The following is a 17,540-nucleotide window of genomic DNA, read 5'->3' as shown; positions in this document are numbered from 1 at the left end:
ACCTTCCATATCGTTTGACAGTCCACTGTGGTAGACGTGTTTTAAAAATCTTGGTACAATTCATAAAATAATAGCACCTCTACATGACTTACATATTATTAAAATGCACGTTTGAATTTTTTTCTTGATTATTTTCCAAAGAAAGTGCGGACTTGTCTGTCAAAACTTCGATTATCGTATCTCACATAAGGCATTCAAACAGGTATACATATTAAAAGGGCCGTCCAACACATTTTCGAATGTATTGAAGCTTGTCATTAAATGCTTTAAATGCTTTATACTGCTAAATTTATACATTCGAACTAAAAATCTCCAGTAAAAAAACATGAATACGGAAAGGAACACAAGTAACCCTAAACAGGGCTCGAGCCACTGACTCCTGGAGTCCTGGAGTAAAAAGTATCCCGCGTAGACCTCTCGACCATCCACGCTCATGCGGATGTATTTTTTAGATATGAACGCAATCCTTGTAGTTTCCCAAAATATCGTTTCGCTTCGCACGACGCTTCATCTGTTAAAGGCCCCTTTAATATAGAAAGATCTCATCGTTTTCGCACACAATGTCATGTAAGAGATGATGAAGGCGAGCCCAGCCTTAAATTCATTGTGAAAAGCGTACTCATTTAGAAATCAAGTATGTTAAAATTTGTTAAATTAACGGGTACAATAAACACAAATTAGTAAAACATCTAATCAGGTCTATATGTAGAACCTTAACACATGTTCCAATTTAACTAATCTTGGATGTAGTTGTTCCAATTGATTGATCGCTCTTCATCAAACATTTTTGTCTTACCAAGTCTTCGTGTATAACCTAATAATGACTGTTTTGTTTGTCAATGGTTTTCATCCTCCGACATTTTTTTACAATTCAATAATTTAATTCATTTGATTGATCATCTGTAAATGTAAGTCGAACATGACTTATACTATTGAAGCGTATTTTTGCACCAGTTGATAATTTATATTAAAAATCTAATTTATTCATCATCTGTACTTGTAAGTAAAAACACACATTCTTTTACACTTATTTTAACTTTTGAATAACGTTTTATTAATAACTGTACTATGTTTATGATTTTCATCCTCCAATTTTTGTCTGAACAATTTCATCATGAAATTCAGTTTATTTATCATTTATACATGTTCGTCTATCGAGAAAAACTCTAATATGGGCGTTGAATTATTTTTATTTTTAAAAACATGTTATTTTTTCGCATTTAAAATTTAAATTCAATTTATTTATCATCTGTATAAATTAGTCGAATAAAAGGCTTTATTTTAGCGATATACGTTATTATTTGTGAAAAACAACAAAAATATAATGGTATGTTTGATAGTCTTAGGCGATTAAGATTATTTTAAACTAAATAGCATTGTCATCAAGTGACATGCAAGATGACGACGTCCATTTGTGGTTAAGCAATTGGCCAATGACGAACAACTTTGAAGATTACGTAAATAAAACATTCTGTCTGCCTGTCTGCCTGACTGCCTGTTCAAAATGTGTCAACACTGTGTGTCTTGCATTGCGGACAAGTGCAATATATTGCATTAAATACTTGTAAAAATGTGTAAGTTGAAAATTTAAAATGAAATTCAGTTCCAATGTCCTTTAACAGGTTACAAGTCGTAGTACACGCGATGTGAGGCTGTTGTTCTGATTGGTACAAACCGCGCGTTCTTAGTTTTAAGGGTTTATTTTAGGGTTTACATCATTGAGAGAAAAAATTAAGTAGCGCTGCTAGTTAATGCAATATGCTTTATTTAAGAATAAAGGCATTTCCATATAACCATAAAAGGGGAACTTTTTCAGCTTGATCTTCATGTTTATTTACCAACACAACAAAAACAATATTTGATGCATTTCAATTAAAACCATGAGTAAAATGATTCAGACCGAATTACATTTTATCATCATATCTGCAGTTTTCATATCCTAATTCTTACATAGCAGTTATTAAATATTCCCTATTCTTATATTATATTCAAAACAAGTACAGAGAAAACTTCTTGGTGGTTAACAAATCATTATCAATAGTCAATCTCATACTTGCAGAAAATCACGGTCACCGTGTTGCTATGCGTATTTGCGATGACACATGCTTCCCCGCTCGAAACTTTCTTGGCACCAGAGCTCGCTGACTGTGTCAACAGTCTTTCATCGTTTGCAAAAACCACTGTTCCAAAGGCTTCGGTATCCGTTCTAGACATCAAACAACGAGAAAATGCTGGAGGACCGATTGTAGAAGATATAGCGATCGACTTCGCTGGCACCGAAGTGCCCTTATTGGAGACGCCCGAGGATATACACATGTATTGTATTAAGCAGTTTATGTGGAAAGAGGACATCGTGCGATGGGAGGACTACAACATCACGAAGACGGACAAAGACCTCGTGAACGGCCTTCTTGAATCCGTACGCTAACACGTTTCTGACAGTCTTAAACTTTTATAGTGTAATCAATCATTTCATTCAAAAACAGCCTAATTATTGAATTATATGAATGGTGATTTGTATCAATAAAATAATTACATACTACTCAGGAATACAATTGTATTGGATGATTAATATTACCAGAATAAATGGCTTATTCCGCATGCACAATTCTGATTACTTTTTTAATTTTTTTAATTTTTATAATTGATCATTAACATCGATTACCGAAATACTTAAAATTAAATTTAATTAAATAATTTTAAAGTAGTAATATTCAACGTATTTGAAACTAATGTTGTTACATATATACACTAGATTTGTGGTCTATCATTTGTTTATTCCACAAATATATTAACTATACACTCATCATTTTCAGAAAAGACAAAAGGAAGTGTTTGTATAATTGATAACATATTCATGTTATATGAATCCATATCAACCTATGTTGCCACAAAAATCCTTTATATTACTTTGCTTAAATATATTTAATTAGATGATGACGCCGACAGGTGTGAAGCACTCAAGAATCAAGCGTCAGTCCGTTACTCCACCGACAGGTCGCCGAACACGACGGGAATATAGACGGATATCCGACGGAGAAAGAAATGCATTTCATACAGTATTGCAAACGATGAAAACGGTATGGCTATTTTTGGTTGTAACATTGAATTTCCGCTTCGTTCTGAGATGCATAGCGAAGATTTGTAAGTGTTTTATGGTGCTTTGTTCTCAAATCTTGTAAAGAGAAGGAATTTATTGATACTTGTATTTACTAAATTGCATAAAAAAATTGAACTATGATGTAAAGAAAACCATCGAGTAATTGCATTGTAATTAATTTAAATTATTTTTGCGCGTATTTATTGATTAAAATTTTAGAAGGGTTTTTATTCGCGCGTGCGTGTTTATGATTAATTCCGATCTGATTGCTAGGTTTCTCACGTTATTCGATCGTTTTGAACCCCTAATTTGTTTTTGTTGACCATTCCCTTGCGGTTAACATTGACTTATCATTGTGTTTGTATTTTGTTTGCTTGCCTGTCTGTCTGTCATACTGTCACTCTGTGACTCTGTCATTATGTCACTGTCAGTCTGTCCCAAAACGTTAACCTTGGTCATTACTTTTGCAATATTGAAGATAGCAACTTGATATTTGGCATGCATGTGTATCTCATGGAGCTTCACATTCTGAGTGGTGAAAGGTCAAGGTCATCCTTCTAGGTCAAAGGTCAATATATGGCTTCAAAGCGGCGCAGTAGAGGGCATTGTCTTTCTGAAAAACACATCTCTTGTTTCTCTATGTAATGTTATTTCTATGTTGCTAATTGTGTACATTTCCATTTAAGTGATACTTGGTTGGTTATATGTCAGGTCTGGCACGCTTTCAAATCTGTTTGCATGATTCGCATCAACCGTCTCTATTACCCTCAGCTTAAATATGTTTTAATGTTTAATTTGCTGTTTCATGTCTTTGAATGTATTATACTGGAAACTGGATACTTTCCTTAAATAAAGACTAGCGGATGTAAACAACCATTTCCCATCGTATAAGGTGAATGGTATGACTGGATTGTTTGTTATACACTCACAATTTGATCAGGTGTTTACTTCTGCCCGAAAGCAATATCAGGTATAACTTATAATATCCAATTTGTATGTGAGGCTTTAGTTAACCCTACTGCTTTAGTACAATGAAGACCAACAAAAGCACCATAAATCAAACTAGATTGTGTGTTCGTATTGCACACGATGACAAATAATTTTGTATTTCTTCATCTCTTACACAACAAATATTTATTGAAAACGAAGGAATAACATATCAACTCTTACTGTAATACTGTCGCATCCTGTCAACACAATCGGTAATAATTCGAGACCGTATTCTTAAACCGTTGTCACGTTTTTGCAGGTTATCCTTTTTGTTCGGTTTTGTTTCGTGTTGTATACCGAAACCTCTCTTGAGCACGTTTCATACGTTAGCTCCACGCAATCCCAAAAGCCTTTTAAAAATGCATTTGTTTATTGTAAGTCACTGAGGACGTAGCCTTTAAATAAAAGGTTAACCCAGTGATATAATGCGAGATGTATTTCTGGTTTAAAGAGCACACCAACAAGTAGTGATGCTTTCAATGTAAACAATCCAATCAATGACATCATTAAGTGCACCACAGACGATTGTATTAACATTTTACTTCTCTATTACAGAATGGACAATACAACACGTTCGCAAACCTTCACCAGGGTATTGTAACCACGTCCGCACACAATGGTCCCAACTTTCTTGGGTGGCACAGAGTCTATCTAGCTTTGTAAGGAATAACACTATTCGATATTATGCAATTCCCAAATTCTAATTCTACTGTTATTGTTATTACGTTTATATAACCTATGCAATGCCCATGCATTATATATTTGCTACTTTCATTGTAACAGGTTCGAGGAGGCAATACGAAGAATTAACGGGCAAGTTTCACTCCCGTACTGGGAGACCACCCTCGATTTCGATATGGTCAATCCAGCGACCACAATTGTGTTCTCACCGGCGTTCTTTGGAAACGGTGACGGACGGGTGATCACGGGACCATTCGCTAATTGGGTAACCCCTATTGGTCCGCTGACAAGAAATATTGCAGGCAGAAGTACGCTATTTACCAAAGCGAATATCCGAAGTATCCTTACGCGTTGTCGGACGAGGGAAATCACAAGTCCCACTGCGTTACCTCAGTTCAACTTTGAATCGTTCCACAATGGTCCTCATGTTTGGGTTGGTGGACAGATGTCTGGTCTTGATTCCTCCGCCCACGATCCCGTATTTTTTATCTTCCACGCTTTTATAGACTACGTTTGGGAACTGTTTCGCATCCACCAAATAAATGATTGTCGAGTCGACCCCAGCATAGATTATCCACCAGTCACTCGTGAACATGCCGCCACCAGACCAATGGACGGGTTAACAGATTACCGCAACATTGATGGTTATCGCAGTTACTGGACGCAAAACTGGTATGATTACGAAAGGGCTCCCAGCTGCCCAAACTGTAACTCCCCATATTTAAGATGCGACACGGCCCGAAGTGTGTGCGTGTCCCTTCAACGTACGCTTGCTGCCGATGAACCAGCGACTTTTGATCGAATGGCTATTTTTGAAGATGGAACGGCAGCAAACTCAAGGGTTGCTCAAGCAATAGCCGATGTTGCAATGCTCACTATCGGTCCACAATTCAATGGGCCTCCCGATGAACCGAGGACTCAGATGGGTCAGGCAAGATTGTCCCGGATGGGATCGAATGTCCCGATTGTTCCCTCGTATGTAGCGGACCGTACCGCAGGATAATTCGACGTCTTACATACCTGATGAATTTAAGCAAAGAAAAATTCCGTAAAATTGACGCTACCTGACCCGTTTGTTCTGCCTGTTAGAAATAATGAATATTTAACTTTTTTACATACATTTATTGTCTAAAATTGTTATATATGAATGTACATGTGTCATATGGTTATGATAATTTTGAATTCGATGAGGCTGCGGAATCATTTCAATAGGTGGGACGATATTTTCAAAATTTTGCCAATGTCACAAGGAGAGCCAGTTACTATGGTAGAGTAACTAAACGACCACAATGTTGCACCTTGTATATTGTATATTATAAATTCAACATAAAACATAAAACAAACAATAGTTATTATCTAGTTTTACCCGATGCCATGCAACAAAATTAGAATTTGGTTTAAATGATTGCTTTCCCAAACTTCTACTACACATGAACTCAATTGAGCAATTCAAGTACAAATGCCAAATCGTCAAGTCTTGAAAATGCTCGTTTTTCAGGTGACTGCATTTAATAACAATGTTAATACCTTACAGAGTTTAATATATATAATTTAAATATATAGCGCAACCGGCTCCTTTTTAAGGCATTTTAACATGGACAATATATCGACTTATAGTTAAATTAAAGAACATATGCGCTTTGTTTGTCAATATTAGTTTTAAGTTTATTACGATATTTGCAAGTCCTTGGATACAATTTGGAATAAATGTATCGTTTTCTAGGAATATATTATCCATTTTGTGATGGATTACAGTATTTAATACCAACATGTCTAAATGCATTATATGAGCAAATTTGATAACGTTCATAATTAAATCCTGTTGAAACTATGTTTTCGTGAATTCAATTAACAAAAACACATTTATTTGCAGACCTCTTACAACCTTACATCAAATGCTACATAGACACACATTTTGGTAATTGGAATTTGATTTGGACTGATTCAATTTACAAAGATTACAACATTATATATAAGCTATTCTTCTCCTTTTTCAAGTCAGTTCCCTTTGACATTATTTGTATAACGTTTTTTTCGAATAATTAAATTTCAGTGGTATAGGCTTGCACATAAAAATCAATTCAGTTCAAAGGATAAATAACGTTGATTTGGAAATGATCTCTCACGTTTTCATTGGTATAGAGTACTTGTAAACTTAATGAATGGCCAATACCTTTGGAGATGCTTACACTGTCCGTGACCAAGACTTGAAACGTGTCCCCACCTTCACACGTTGCATTCGTGCACTCCGCCAGCTTTACTTGGTATTTAGTTATGCTTCTCGGACTAAAACACCTTGGGCATCTCAGTCACTGCATTATGCAGAATATACATTATGCGTACTTCGCCATTATCTTCAACACAAGTCAAAAGTCTTGATAAGGTCGACATAAATGGAGAACAGGTCAGAGTGTAGTGCCTTATACTTCTCTTGGAGCTGCCTGGCAACGAATACCATTTCGATAATAAAACCATAGATAATAAAAGACGTGAGTCGACTTAAAATTTAAAAAAAACACGAAAAAACGATATTCACACACTTCAATTTCATAATCCACACGATCATTATCCATATGATTTTTTTTATGAATGACTGTATAGTGTATACGTAGGTTATTTTGTCTTCAAAAGTATTTTTTGCCTCAATATTTTGGAGAAAAATGAAAATCAAATCAGTAACATACCTGCACAAGTTAAACAAAATCGCCGAGACTAATAAAACATTCATTTTATAACCTAAACATGATATAGTTCTAAATTGCCACAATAAAGCATGAATACATACCTAAATTAAAAAACGGGGAAAAAAGTGAAAGGTTTACTGTCCATTTTTACTAGTCTGGTTGTAAGTACGAACCAACATACTATAGATATGTCTTTGATAAACGTTATTTGCAAAATGTTTGGTGTCATTAACAATCTACTTGTATGTTTTCTGCTTGAATAATTAGCAGAATAGCGTAATTGCAAGAATTACTCCGTATAACTTTCTTATTTTACTCCTGAACAGTTCAAAAGTATAACGTAGGTGAATTTGACAAATGTCTTTGGATAATTCGTAGATGTGTGAAGGTGATGAGAAGAAATTACACTTGAACATATTTTATACATGCAACTCGTTTGGAGGGAAAGCTGCAACATGGTATTGTTTCATTATTTTCAATTGAAAGAAAAGCTTTAATAACAAAGAGAACACATAATTTAACTTTGGAAAGAATCAAAGGAGACCGACATGGTCGATTTTAAATTATTAATTTACGAGTTATCTCTCTTGGAACTTTGGATTGGTGATACAAAATATGTATTCTTGCAGAGCATTCAAAAATATAGTATTTCTCTTACTTAAGGACGATATTCTTAGATGTCTGAAACATGAATCAAATACTTCGATCAGTTTAGTTTTTTTTTATTTTGTCAAATAAGTGGCATGAATTCCAAAGTCGTTGCAATTTGTCGTGTTTGTCTAAAACGAGTGTAGGTAACAGTAGCAGCTAGATTTACGATTGCACAACTCTTGGATTATCTCCCTTTGCACACGACATTACGCACTGAAAAAGTAAATGGTGTGTTCGTGCTTGTAGGGGATTGTGATTAGGAACATGTCACGGTTACAATGATACATTAACCACCCATGTTAAATTATTTACAAAAAAACGGATTCAAAATATTGTATCTGTTTACCCGTAATACCAACTAACTAAACCATAATCAGTTCACAACGATCGAAGATACGTTATTCACGTAATACAACCAACGTCACCTCGGAATATGTATAATACTAATGTTTAGTGATATTTCATAATCATTTTAAAGATAATAAACTAAACAGGTGTTTGTGTTTAGATTCGTATCAGAAAAATAATGAATTATTTAATGTACTTAAACAACATTTTTATAGAGTAATTAAAAGTACAGATTGTCTTAATTTATTACATAGATGAAAATAATCTAACGGCTTACAAAAATCTAATATTTCTATTAAACAACATGATGAACGGTTTGCATGTATACCCCATACAACTCTCTTATGGTGTAGGCAATACTGTAACGTTGTAGTAACTCCATTACAGCATATTTGGTGATTATAAATTTGAAGAGATAATACATTTGTTACTGTTTGATCTACCAATTTCATTCGTTTGTTATTTAATATTTTAGTAATACTAAATGTAGTTTAATTGTTATCCTTGTCCATAATACAATTTTCTTTTCAGTACATCTTGGAACAATTAGCATAGTTTGGTTTCATCAACTAATGGGGATGCTTAATTATATACCGATGTTATTGATGCAAATGAATATGGTGATACTGCTGATAATCATGTCTTTGGTGACAATGATATTGTTGTTTATTTTGTAGCTGGAGATGATGGCATATATGATAATGAAACCGTTTATGATGAAAACGTCGTCTGTTAGCTCGTCGGCTGTTTAAAAAGTTCATGTACATGTGAAATTATTATAAAATATAATTAACTTTTAAGTTCACATATATAAACAACAACAAAATTCCATTCTGTTCATGTATAAACTAATAGTAGCAATATCTTGTAGATACATCATATATGTAAAAAAAAACTCTCCTGATACATTGCGAATTCAGTTTCTGAAAATAAACAACCATCTTATGTTAGTTTGTTAGATGCATGTTATGAACATGAACCTCTCTGAAAATGTCGTCTATACATTTTATGGAAACCGATTTCTTTTGAAACTTTATAGTTACATCTTATGAATATAAACCTCTTTTAAGACCTTCTCTTAACAGCTTAACAATCCATCTTATGGAAAAATCTGTCGAGATCTCATGAATACATCTAATGAAAGTAAACTTATCTTAGAACCAGGAAAACAGCTTCTGGTGATAGATATTCTCAATACGTCATTAGTTCGGGTTATTGAAGTAGGCCTCTGTAATTTTATGGATTCCGCCTCTGAAAACGGTGCGCTCTAAATACGACGTAGATACATTTTAAGAAAACAAATCTATATGACGACCATGTCGATACATTTATGGAAAACACTTTTCTTCAGACCGTGCATATATATCTTATTTGTATATACCTCTCTAAAAACGTATGATTTTAGACACTGATCGTAAAGCTGTCTAAGGAACTATTGGACTCATTATATCGAAATCAACGTCTCTTAAGACCTTGTGGATACATCTTCTGCAATAAGATCTCTGTTAAGATCTAGAGTACACATATTTGGAAATAAATATCTCTGAAGACCTCATATTTGCATTAAAATAAACCATTTTTAGAACTAGTACATTCAGTCTATTTAAATAAACATTTCGTAGGACCTCGTTGATGCATCTTATTGAGATACACTGCCTGTGGAATGCACGGTCGTTATTATTCCGGTACCCGGTCGATTTGGTTTGGAATTATGTTGTAAAATTTCAATGCGGAGGCTGAGTTTTAGAATGTTTGTATTTTTACCGAACATATCCAACCTATATACCATTTTAAAACAAGACTATTGTCAAGCAATATATGTCCCCTACCGGCTCCACCATTGTCAGAAATTCCACCATTTTCAGAATTTTTTATTTTATTTGTTGCCATAGCAACGAGAATTGTTGACGTAGGAACAAAATGAAATGATGTGCATAATGTCCATATTGCCATCTATCCATGTTTCAAGTTTCATGAAAAAATATTAAGAACTTTAAAAGTTATCTCAGGATCCAGAACACCACCATTTTCAGCAGTATTTCTAGTCTATTTGTTGCCATAGCAACCATAATTTTTGACGTAGGAACGAAATGAAATGAATGAATGAAGTTTCATGAAAAAATATTAAAAACTTTTGAAGTTATCGCAGGATCCAGAAAAGTGTGACGGACAGACTGACAGACTGACAGACGGAGCGCAAACCATAAGTCTCCTCCGGTGAAACCGGTAGGGGACTAATAACAGAATATAATGGTTTGATTGATATTTCTTTAATAAAATGTGTGTTTTAAATAGACATGAAAAAAGGATTAAATTTTAAAGGAAATAACAAACATAGTCGATTTGCATAACTAATTTTGTTTGCATGAGTAAACAAATATGTCTACAGTAGATATCATTTTCCACTTAATTTATTGCAGCCATACTAAATAGCCACTGAATGACGAAAACAGATCACCCCAGATCATCTCCATGGGCAGCATTTCGAACCGCGACATCATCACCAGCATTCATCTTTATGACAGCCGTCTGACTACCTTAATCCCATCTCCCACTGTCACAATGCGCGTGACGAGGTTTCCGTTATGAACCATTTCAGCAAAAAACCTCCCCATTTGGGGCACACATAATGGCCGACGAGAAGACGTAAACGCCGGATTGTGGAGCAATGAAGACACCGTGAATTTGATGGTATCCGCCTCCTTCATTTGTAAGAATTTGCTCGAAGATGATGTTCTGATGAAAGCCCACATGCTCTTGATTAGCTACTTTGATTGCAGAAAATGCTACAGTCCCTTCTGCAACGAATCGTTTGTGTTTGGATTGAAGTTCTGAAACACAAGTATAATAGCATCAAAAAGATCTTGTGGAATATGCTGAAGGATTTTAATCGGTAAACAATCTCTAAATTTAATTTTTTTATTTTTCATATTTCATTAATAGTCTGGGGCTAAAAACCCACCAGATTTAAACAAAAGCCATTTACATTTATACCGGAAATATAAATGTCAACTTATTTTAAACGAACATCCTTTATTATTTATTGAAACGTAATAATAGATTTCAAATAGGAAAAACAAAACGTTACCAACGTTATCACTCCGGTTGTGTGATACTGCATAGTCGTTCTCGAGCGTGGCGATTTTTCTGTCCGATAGAATTCTGTCTTTAACAAGGAAGGCGAACCCCTTGTCAGACACAGTCTTTTCGTATCCATGTGTTGTGGTGGTAGTGTCAGACAATAGCTTGTCGGTTTCAAGTGCGATGTTCTTTAAAATACCAAAGTCTTCTTGCATCTTGTCTGCTTTGACATAATGCAATTTTTCGTTCAAGCGAAGCGACTCTTTTGTCGGACAGTAACTTGTATTTTTCTGAGACGGCGATTCTTTTTTTGTGACAACTTATTTTCCGTTTCAATAACAGCTTGTTTTTCTTCGAGCACTGAAAGCCTGACAAGCAGTTATTGAAAATCTTCATCTTTAACGGCTTCAACGTGTATAAAAACAAATAAAAGCCAACATGCCAAAACTGACATAATGGTCTTCATTTTGGAAATAAACGAGTTCTTCGAGAATGCCAACGTTTCACCTTTAGTACATTTCAAGGCGAGGCAGATAGCATATCTCTTTGTTTTGTCACAATTTTAACACGAAGTCGTGATGTTCATAGTTGTTTACTAGTTTCTGTATCGTTATTCGTTTATCCACTTCGATAACGTATCTAGGATAATAATTTAGTATAGCAGTTTGAGTCCAATATACATGTTAAACGCTATCTTTCCATTTTTTATGCCATGTTGTCAGATGATAGGATCTAAAACGACTTTTCTGAATATGGAACGGTGCGAATGGCTTGGTCAATTGCACAAGCAACGCTTATACAAGTGCTATTTAAATGAGTTTACTAGTAATTCTAAACGGCGCACGTGTTCTCTGCGACTAACTTTCGCAGCCACAATATAGGTAGGAAATAACGGAACTACCTGGGCATCACTGAATGTGGCCAATCGTAGCTATGCCTGCTCTATTGCGAGCCCTATTACCAATGGGTGACATTGTCTTACTAACAAAAGCAACCATATGAGTCGTACCCTTATGGGGTATCTTTTTGAAGAATCGCCTATCTGCGGGTTTAAGAGCAATGCCGGAGTACCTGATAAAATGTATTGTTTTACTATTGCTGTTGGGTTATCTAGGACTTGAGTATTATTGCACACAGGCGAGATGTAATCGGACAAGGTTTAGAACATTTGGCTTCGGAAAATTCGTGTGGAACTTAATGAAACACAAACGGTTGTACTGAGAAGACAACGTACTTGACAGCAGCACTATTCTATCTTTGTTGAGGATATTTTAAACAAGAAATATATTTAAAAAAAATAAATACTCAGTTATGTTGGTTTGAGTAAGTTAAAGATTATCAGTTATTTCAATGAGATCATATATTGCAAATGTGTGTCTTGACATGCACAGTTCTTTGCACCATTGCACCCACATAAATTATGGAGTGTTGAACCAGTATGTGTGACTTATTTCTCAGTATAAGATACTTTTGATATGATTGTGAATATTTTCGATCATTCTAAATACATGTATATTGGTCAATTCGATTGAAAAAGCGTTATAAAATCAATCAAAAATGGCTTCTACAATGTCCTTGTGAACAGCATATCTTGAATCTATTATATACCTTACACGTGTGCACGTAATATATTGTATACGTGAATATCTTCCCTGAAGAGAATTCTGATCCAATAATAATTATTACCTCGCCTTACTAAAAGAAAAGCAATACAATGAAGAGGTAATTGTAAAGAGAAGATGATGACACAGTGGCCTGGATACCATGCGAGATAAAATGTCCATAAAACAATTAAAGAAAGATCATGATTTAAGTGCCAGAACGACGGCTTGTGTAAAGCTCAATACTTAAACACGTTTAAATGTCAATTATTAAAGCCACACACCTTGAAATGAAGTACATGTTAATGAATACATATAGATGCAATTTGAAAGTGTGCAAAATTGTCCTTAAATCTATAGCCAAGTAAGCAAGTAATTTATTTATTTTTTTAATTTTAAAACCGAAAGTAGGATTTCTGTACGTATTCGTCCATTTCGACAAACGCGATTATTTTTAAGTTATAAAGCGCAAAAAAGACGAATTTCTACCTTGTAACCACCTGATATATTTTAATTGACGTAGATAAAATTAAATTTATAGCATAGTTAGCAAGTAATTTATTATTTTTCAAACAGTACGTTTTTAAAACCGAAATTAGGATTTCTAGACGTATACGTCCATTTTCAACAAACGCGATTAGTTTTAAGTTTTAAAGCGCAAAAGAGACGTATTATTACCTTGTTACCACCAGATAAATTCTAATTGGCATAGATCAAATATGTTTCTTATTTATACTTAAATTTTCTATGTCATGTATTTCATTTCAGGGTGTGTGGCTTTAAATGAATATAAAATATTTAGAATATAAGATATTTATAAATCAGGTCTCAGTTCTGTGCGTTTTTTGTGTGAATGCAGCGTGTATTTTGTTGTTTTGTCCAGTATATTTTATTCTCAGTGGGCTCCAGTCAATTTTGTCGGCGCCTGTCTCCTCTAAAAAAAACCTGCAGCTGGTCACACGGATCATGAAAATCCTCTCACGTTTTTCACCCGCCAGCAATAGCGGTTACCTGATTGTGGTGGGCCAATGCCCGGGAACCAAAAGTGAGAGTTGAGCGTCAGGGGAGAACCAGTTGCATCTGTCTTCCCGAGGAAGTTGCTGACGAACTGAACACAAATGGTACATAACAGCATTTAAATGGAATCGAATTATTATTAAAAGCAAAATAGTAAAGCCGCCGATTAGATTTAATATACATAAAAACACACACAAATAAATATCGTTTTTTAAGCAATAACGGAATTCCTCCCATGCCGTTTTCACAACGAGATCTTCTTGATCACTAGATTCGAGCGTTTAGTGTAGAGATTAACTAACCTTGATGTCTAAATTCAAGTCAAATTCCAATGCAGAGACTGCAGTTTGGGTGTTAGAATGTGCCGATTTTTATCAACAAATAACCCACCAATATATCCCTGTTAATGAAGAGAACAGTTAAGTTATTCTTATATTTCATAAATAAAAATGGTTTTAATAGACACGCAATGACGATACGTGTAAAGGACATTACAAACATAGTTAATTCACATAACTTGTTTTATTTGCATGAGTAAATGTATGTGTCTACATTTGTTATCATTAGCCGGTTAATCTTTTTTATTGCAGCAATACTAAATAGCCACTGAACGACGAAAACAGATTACTCCATATAAAAGTGTCTGCATTGTCATTATGTCGAACCGCAACTTCATCACCAGCATTAACCTTTATGATAAACGCTTGACTGCCTTGTTCTAGTCCGCTGACCCCGTGAGCGTAAATTTTCGCGACAACGTGTCCGTTATGAACCATGGCAGCAAAAACCTCCCGATTAGTGAAACCCATAATCGTCAATGGTACCCGCCTCCTTCATTTGTAACAACCTGCTCAAATATGATGTTCTGATTAACGCCGATGTGGTCCTGATGAGCGTCTTTCATAACGGAAAATGCTACAAACCCGTCTGTGTTTGGATTAAATTACTGAAACAAAAGTATAATAGCGTCAAACATATGTAAAAGATGTGGAATGTGCTGAAGGATTTCAATCAATCAACATTCACTAAAATTCATATTTTTTTTTCATATTCCATTCATAGCCTGAGGCAAAGAAACCAACAAGATATAAACAAACATTAAATTCATTTTAACAGAAACAATTGATTTTGATTTAAACTTATTTTGAAACGAACATTCGTAAGTCTTTATTGAAACGTAATAGTAGGTGTCAAATACAAATAAAACATTACCAGCAGTTGACCAATCTGCAATTTCAACTGCAGCAGAGAAACTTTCATCTTTTCCACTCCGGTTGGGTGATACTGCAGTATCGTTCTCGAGCGTGGCGATTTTTCTGTCAGATAGTATCTTGTCCTAAAAAATGGAGGCGACACCACTGTCATACAGAGTCTTGTCGTATCCGTTCGTTGTGGCGGTTGTGTCAGGTAGCATCTTGTCGATTTCAAGCTTGACTTTTCTCGCATACAGTTTCTTTACAATGTCAAGCGTATCTTTATTCTTCTATTGCATAATGCAATTTTTCCTTCAAGCGAAGCGACTCTTCTTTCGGACATTTTCTTGTGTTTTTTCAAGCACAGCTTGTCTTTCTTCGAGCACTGCAAGCCTGGAAAATAATGCCTGAAAATCAAAATCTGTTACGGCTTCAACGTGTATAAAATCAAGTAAAAACCAACATGCCAATACTGAAAATATGATCTTCATTTTAGTAATGACCTCGTCTTCGAGAATGCAACGTTTTCATCTTTACTACATGTTAGGCAAATAACATATCTCTTTGTGATGACATAGTTTTAACACGAAATAACTTTATCCATAGTCTTTTACTTGTTCCTTGAGTGTTATGCGTTTAGCCTATTCGATATATTATTTAGGTTCATAATTTTATGGAGCAGTTTAAATTAAATGTACATGTTAAACGCTCTCTTTCTATTTCCGATACAATTTTGCTAGACAATTTGATCTAAAACTACCTTAAACAGCGATAAAATAAACATGTGAAGAGAAGCTGATAACACATTGGCATATCAACACCATGCGAGAAGGAATGTTCATAACGCAATTAAAGGGAGATCACGATTAAGTGCCAGAACGACGGCTTGTGTAAAGATGAATACTTAAACACGCTTTAATGTCATTATAAATTGAATATAAAAAACTTTTTCAATATATATTAATATAAGAATATGGAACATTTATACCTTACGTATAACACAAACGAGTGTGCATACTGAAATATCGCAGTTACTGTTAAATATGCGAACATAGCCTCTTTTTGGAAAATAAAGGGTAATACGCGTACAAACTTCCTTGATTTCGTGCGGTGTGAAACATTTGTATCCACTTAGCCTTTATGGTTGAGATAAAATAGTTGCACGCTAAGAACTCTTTAATATTGTTGTAAAAAGCAAAGATGCATCCATATAATTATTAAATTAGCCCATACTTGATGAGAATTTTGTTCTGCGCTTTACTATTCAAAATATATTTAAATGTAAATTCTTCAACATTTGGTATATTGCACGTTTTTTATTATGCGCAGTTTTGATATTTTTCACAAATACGAAAAAATCCATTTATCCATTCGGGCCTTCTAGCGCGATTTTTTTTCTCAATAGTTCATATGACAATTAAAAAGGTCGATAGGTCAAACCCTGGTTTAGACAGCTATGCCGAAAAACGTACTGCAAAATATTGATACAGCGAATATTTAGCTGTGTATAAAATGCTGCATGTATGGATGCAAACAAATCAAGAATATGCGATGTGTATCGTCATTTTATAATAATGTGTAATGATTTAAAAGTATACAGTTGTGTATATTGTGCAGATCTGACATATGAAGTAGTTTATATTGAGCGCATGTAGAACTATATTAGAACAAGTTTTCATAGAAAGTTACTTGTCTGATTTCTATGCGTTATGGCGTACATGCAATACACATAAAGGCGATTTTATCTCAGTGGATGTTCCATTTTCTATTCAACGAAATAACAAGAAAACGGATTGAAATACTCACTAATAAGTATGATGACAGGAGCTCTTCACATAATCGGTAGTAGTTCTTACAAACTAGGTCTAAAAATAGTTAAACAATATTAAGTATCGAACGTGTAAAAACGGAAATATATCTCCTTCTTCCGAGATGGCACTCCTTCTAAATAGATTTTGTGCCGGCGCCTATTGGTTAAGGGGTGAAAACTGTACAAAGGTTCTAAGTTTCGTATAAGTTAAAAATCATTTACATTTTAAGTGTTTACATGTGGATAAGGGGGACAATGACAGCCACAGGAGTAAAGGTTTTGAAAGTCTACTGCGATGCACCCCGTTTTCGGGTGATTTTGAGTTGGATACCTTGTTAAATATATATTTGATAGGGAAAAGTGTTTTCACTAATTAATATCATA

General features: G+C 34.5%; 2 protein-coding genes across 2 annotated transcripts; one reads left to right on the top strand and one right to left on the bottom strand.

Moving 5' to 3' along the window:
• Window positions 1-2,095: 2,095 nt before the first annotated feature.
• On the top strand, window positions 2,096-6,131 carry LOC127854770 (tyrosinase-like protein). Its single transcript, XM_052389823.1, has 4 exons — window positions 2,096-2,419; window positions 2,934-3,080; window positions 4,646-4,749; window positions 4,874-6,131. The coding sequence occupies exons 1-4, from the start codon at window positions 2,096-2,098 to the stop codon at window positions 5,772-5,774; spliced, it is 1,476 nt and encodes a 491-aa protein (XP_052245783.1). The 3' UTR covers window positions 5,775-6,131.
• Window positions 6,132-9,615: 3,484 nt separating this feature from the next.
• On the bottom strand, window positions 9,616-12,095 carry LOC127855944 (uncharacterized). The gene is made up of 2 exons (XM_052391864.1): window positions 11,543-12,095; window positions 9,616-11,285 (listed from the first exon to the last, which is right to left on the bottom strand). Exons 1-2 carry the CDS (start codon window positions 11,748-11,750, stop codon window positions 11,050-11,052), a joined length of 444 nt encoding a protein of 147 aa, XP_052247824.1. The 5' UTR covers window positions 11,751-12,095; the 3' UTR covers window positions 9,616-11,049.
• Between the last annotated feature and the right edge of the window lie 5,445 nt (window positions 12,096-17,540).

This window comes from Dreissena polymorpha, chromosome 13, assembly GCF_020536995.1.
Source record: "Dreissena polymorpha isolate Duluth1 chromosome 13, UMN_Dpol_1.0, whole genome shotgun sequence".
Taxonomy (NCBI): domain Eukaryota; kingdom Metazoa; phylum Mollusca; class Bivalvia; order Myida; family Dreissenidae; genus Dreissena; species Dreissena polymorpha.
This window is presented reverse-complemented; position numbering and strand designations above follow the sequence as displayed.

What these genes read in the sequence shown, in the direction of transcription:
- LOC127854770 (XM_052389823.1), top strand. Translation starts at nt 2,096, where the DNA reads ATGACACATGCTTCCCCGCTCGAAACTTTCTTGGCACCAGAGCTCGCT. An exon ending in TGAACGGCCTTCTTGAATCC is followed by an intron (nt 2,420 to 2,933) that starts GTACGCTAACAC and finishes ATATTTAATTAG; the next exon opens with ATGATGACGCCGACAGGTGT. An exon ending in CACAGAGTCTATCTAGCTTT is followed by an intron (nt 4,750 to 4,873) that starts GTAAGGAATAAC and finishes TCATTGTAACAG; the next exon opens with GTTCGAGGAGGCAATACGAA.
- LOC127855944 (XM_052391864.1), bottom strand. Translation starts at nt 11,750, where the DNA reads ATGCAAGAAGACTTTGGTATTTTAAAGAACATCGCACTTGAAACCGAC. An exon ending in CAACCGGAGTGATAACGTTG is followed by an intron (nt 11,286 to 11,542) that starts GTAACGTTTTGT and finishes CTTGTGTTTCAG; the next exon opens with AACTTCAATCCAAACACAAA.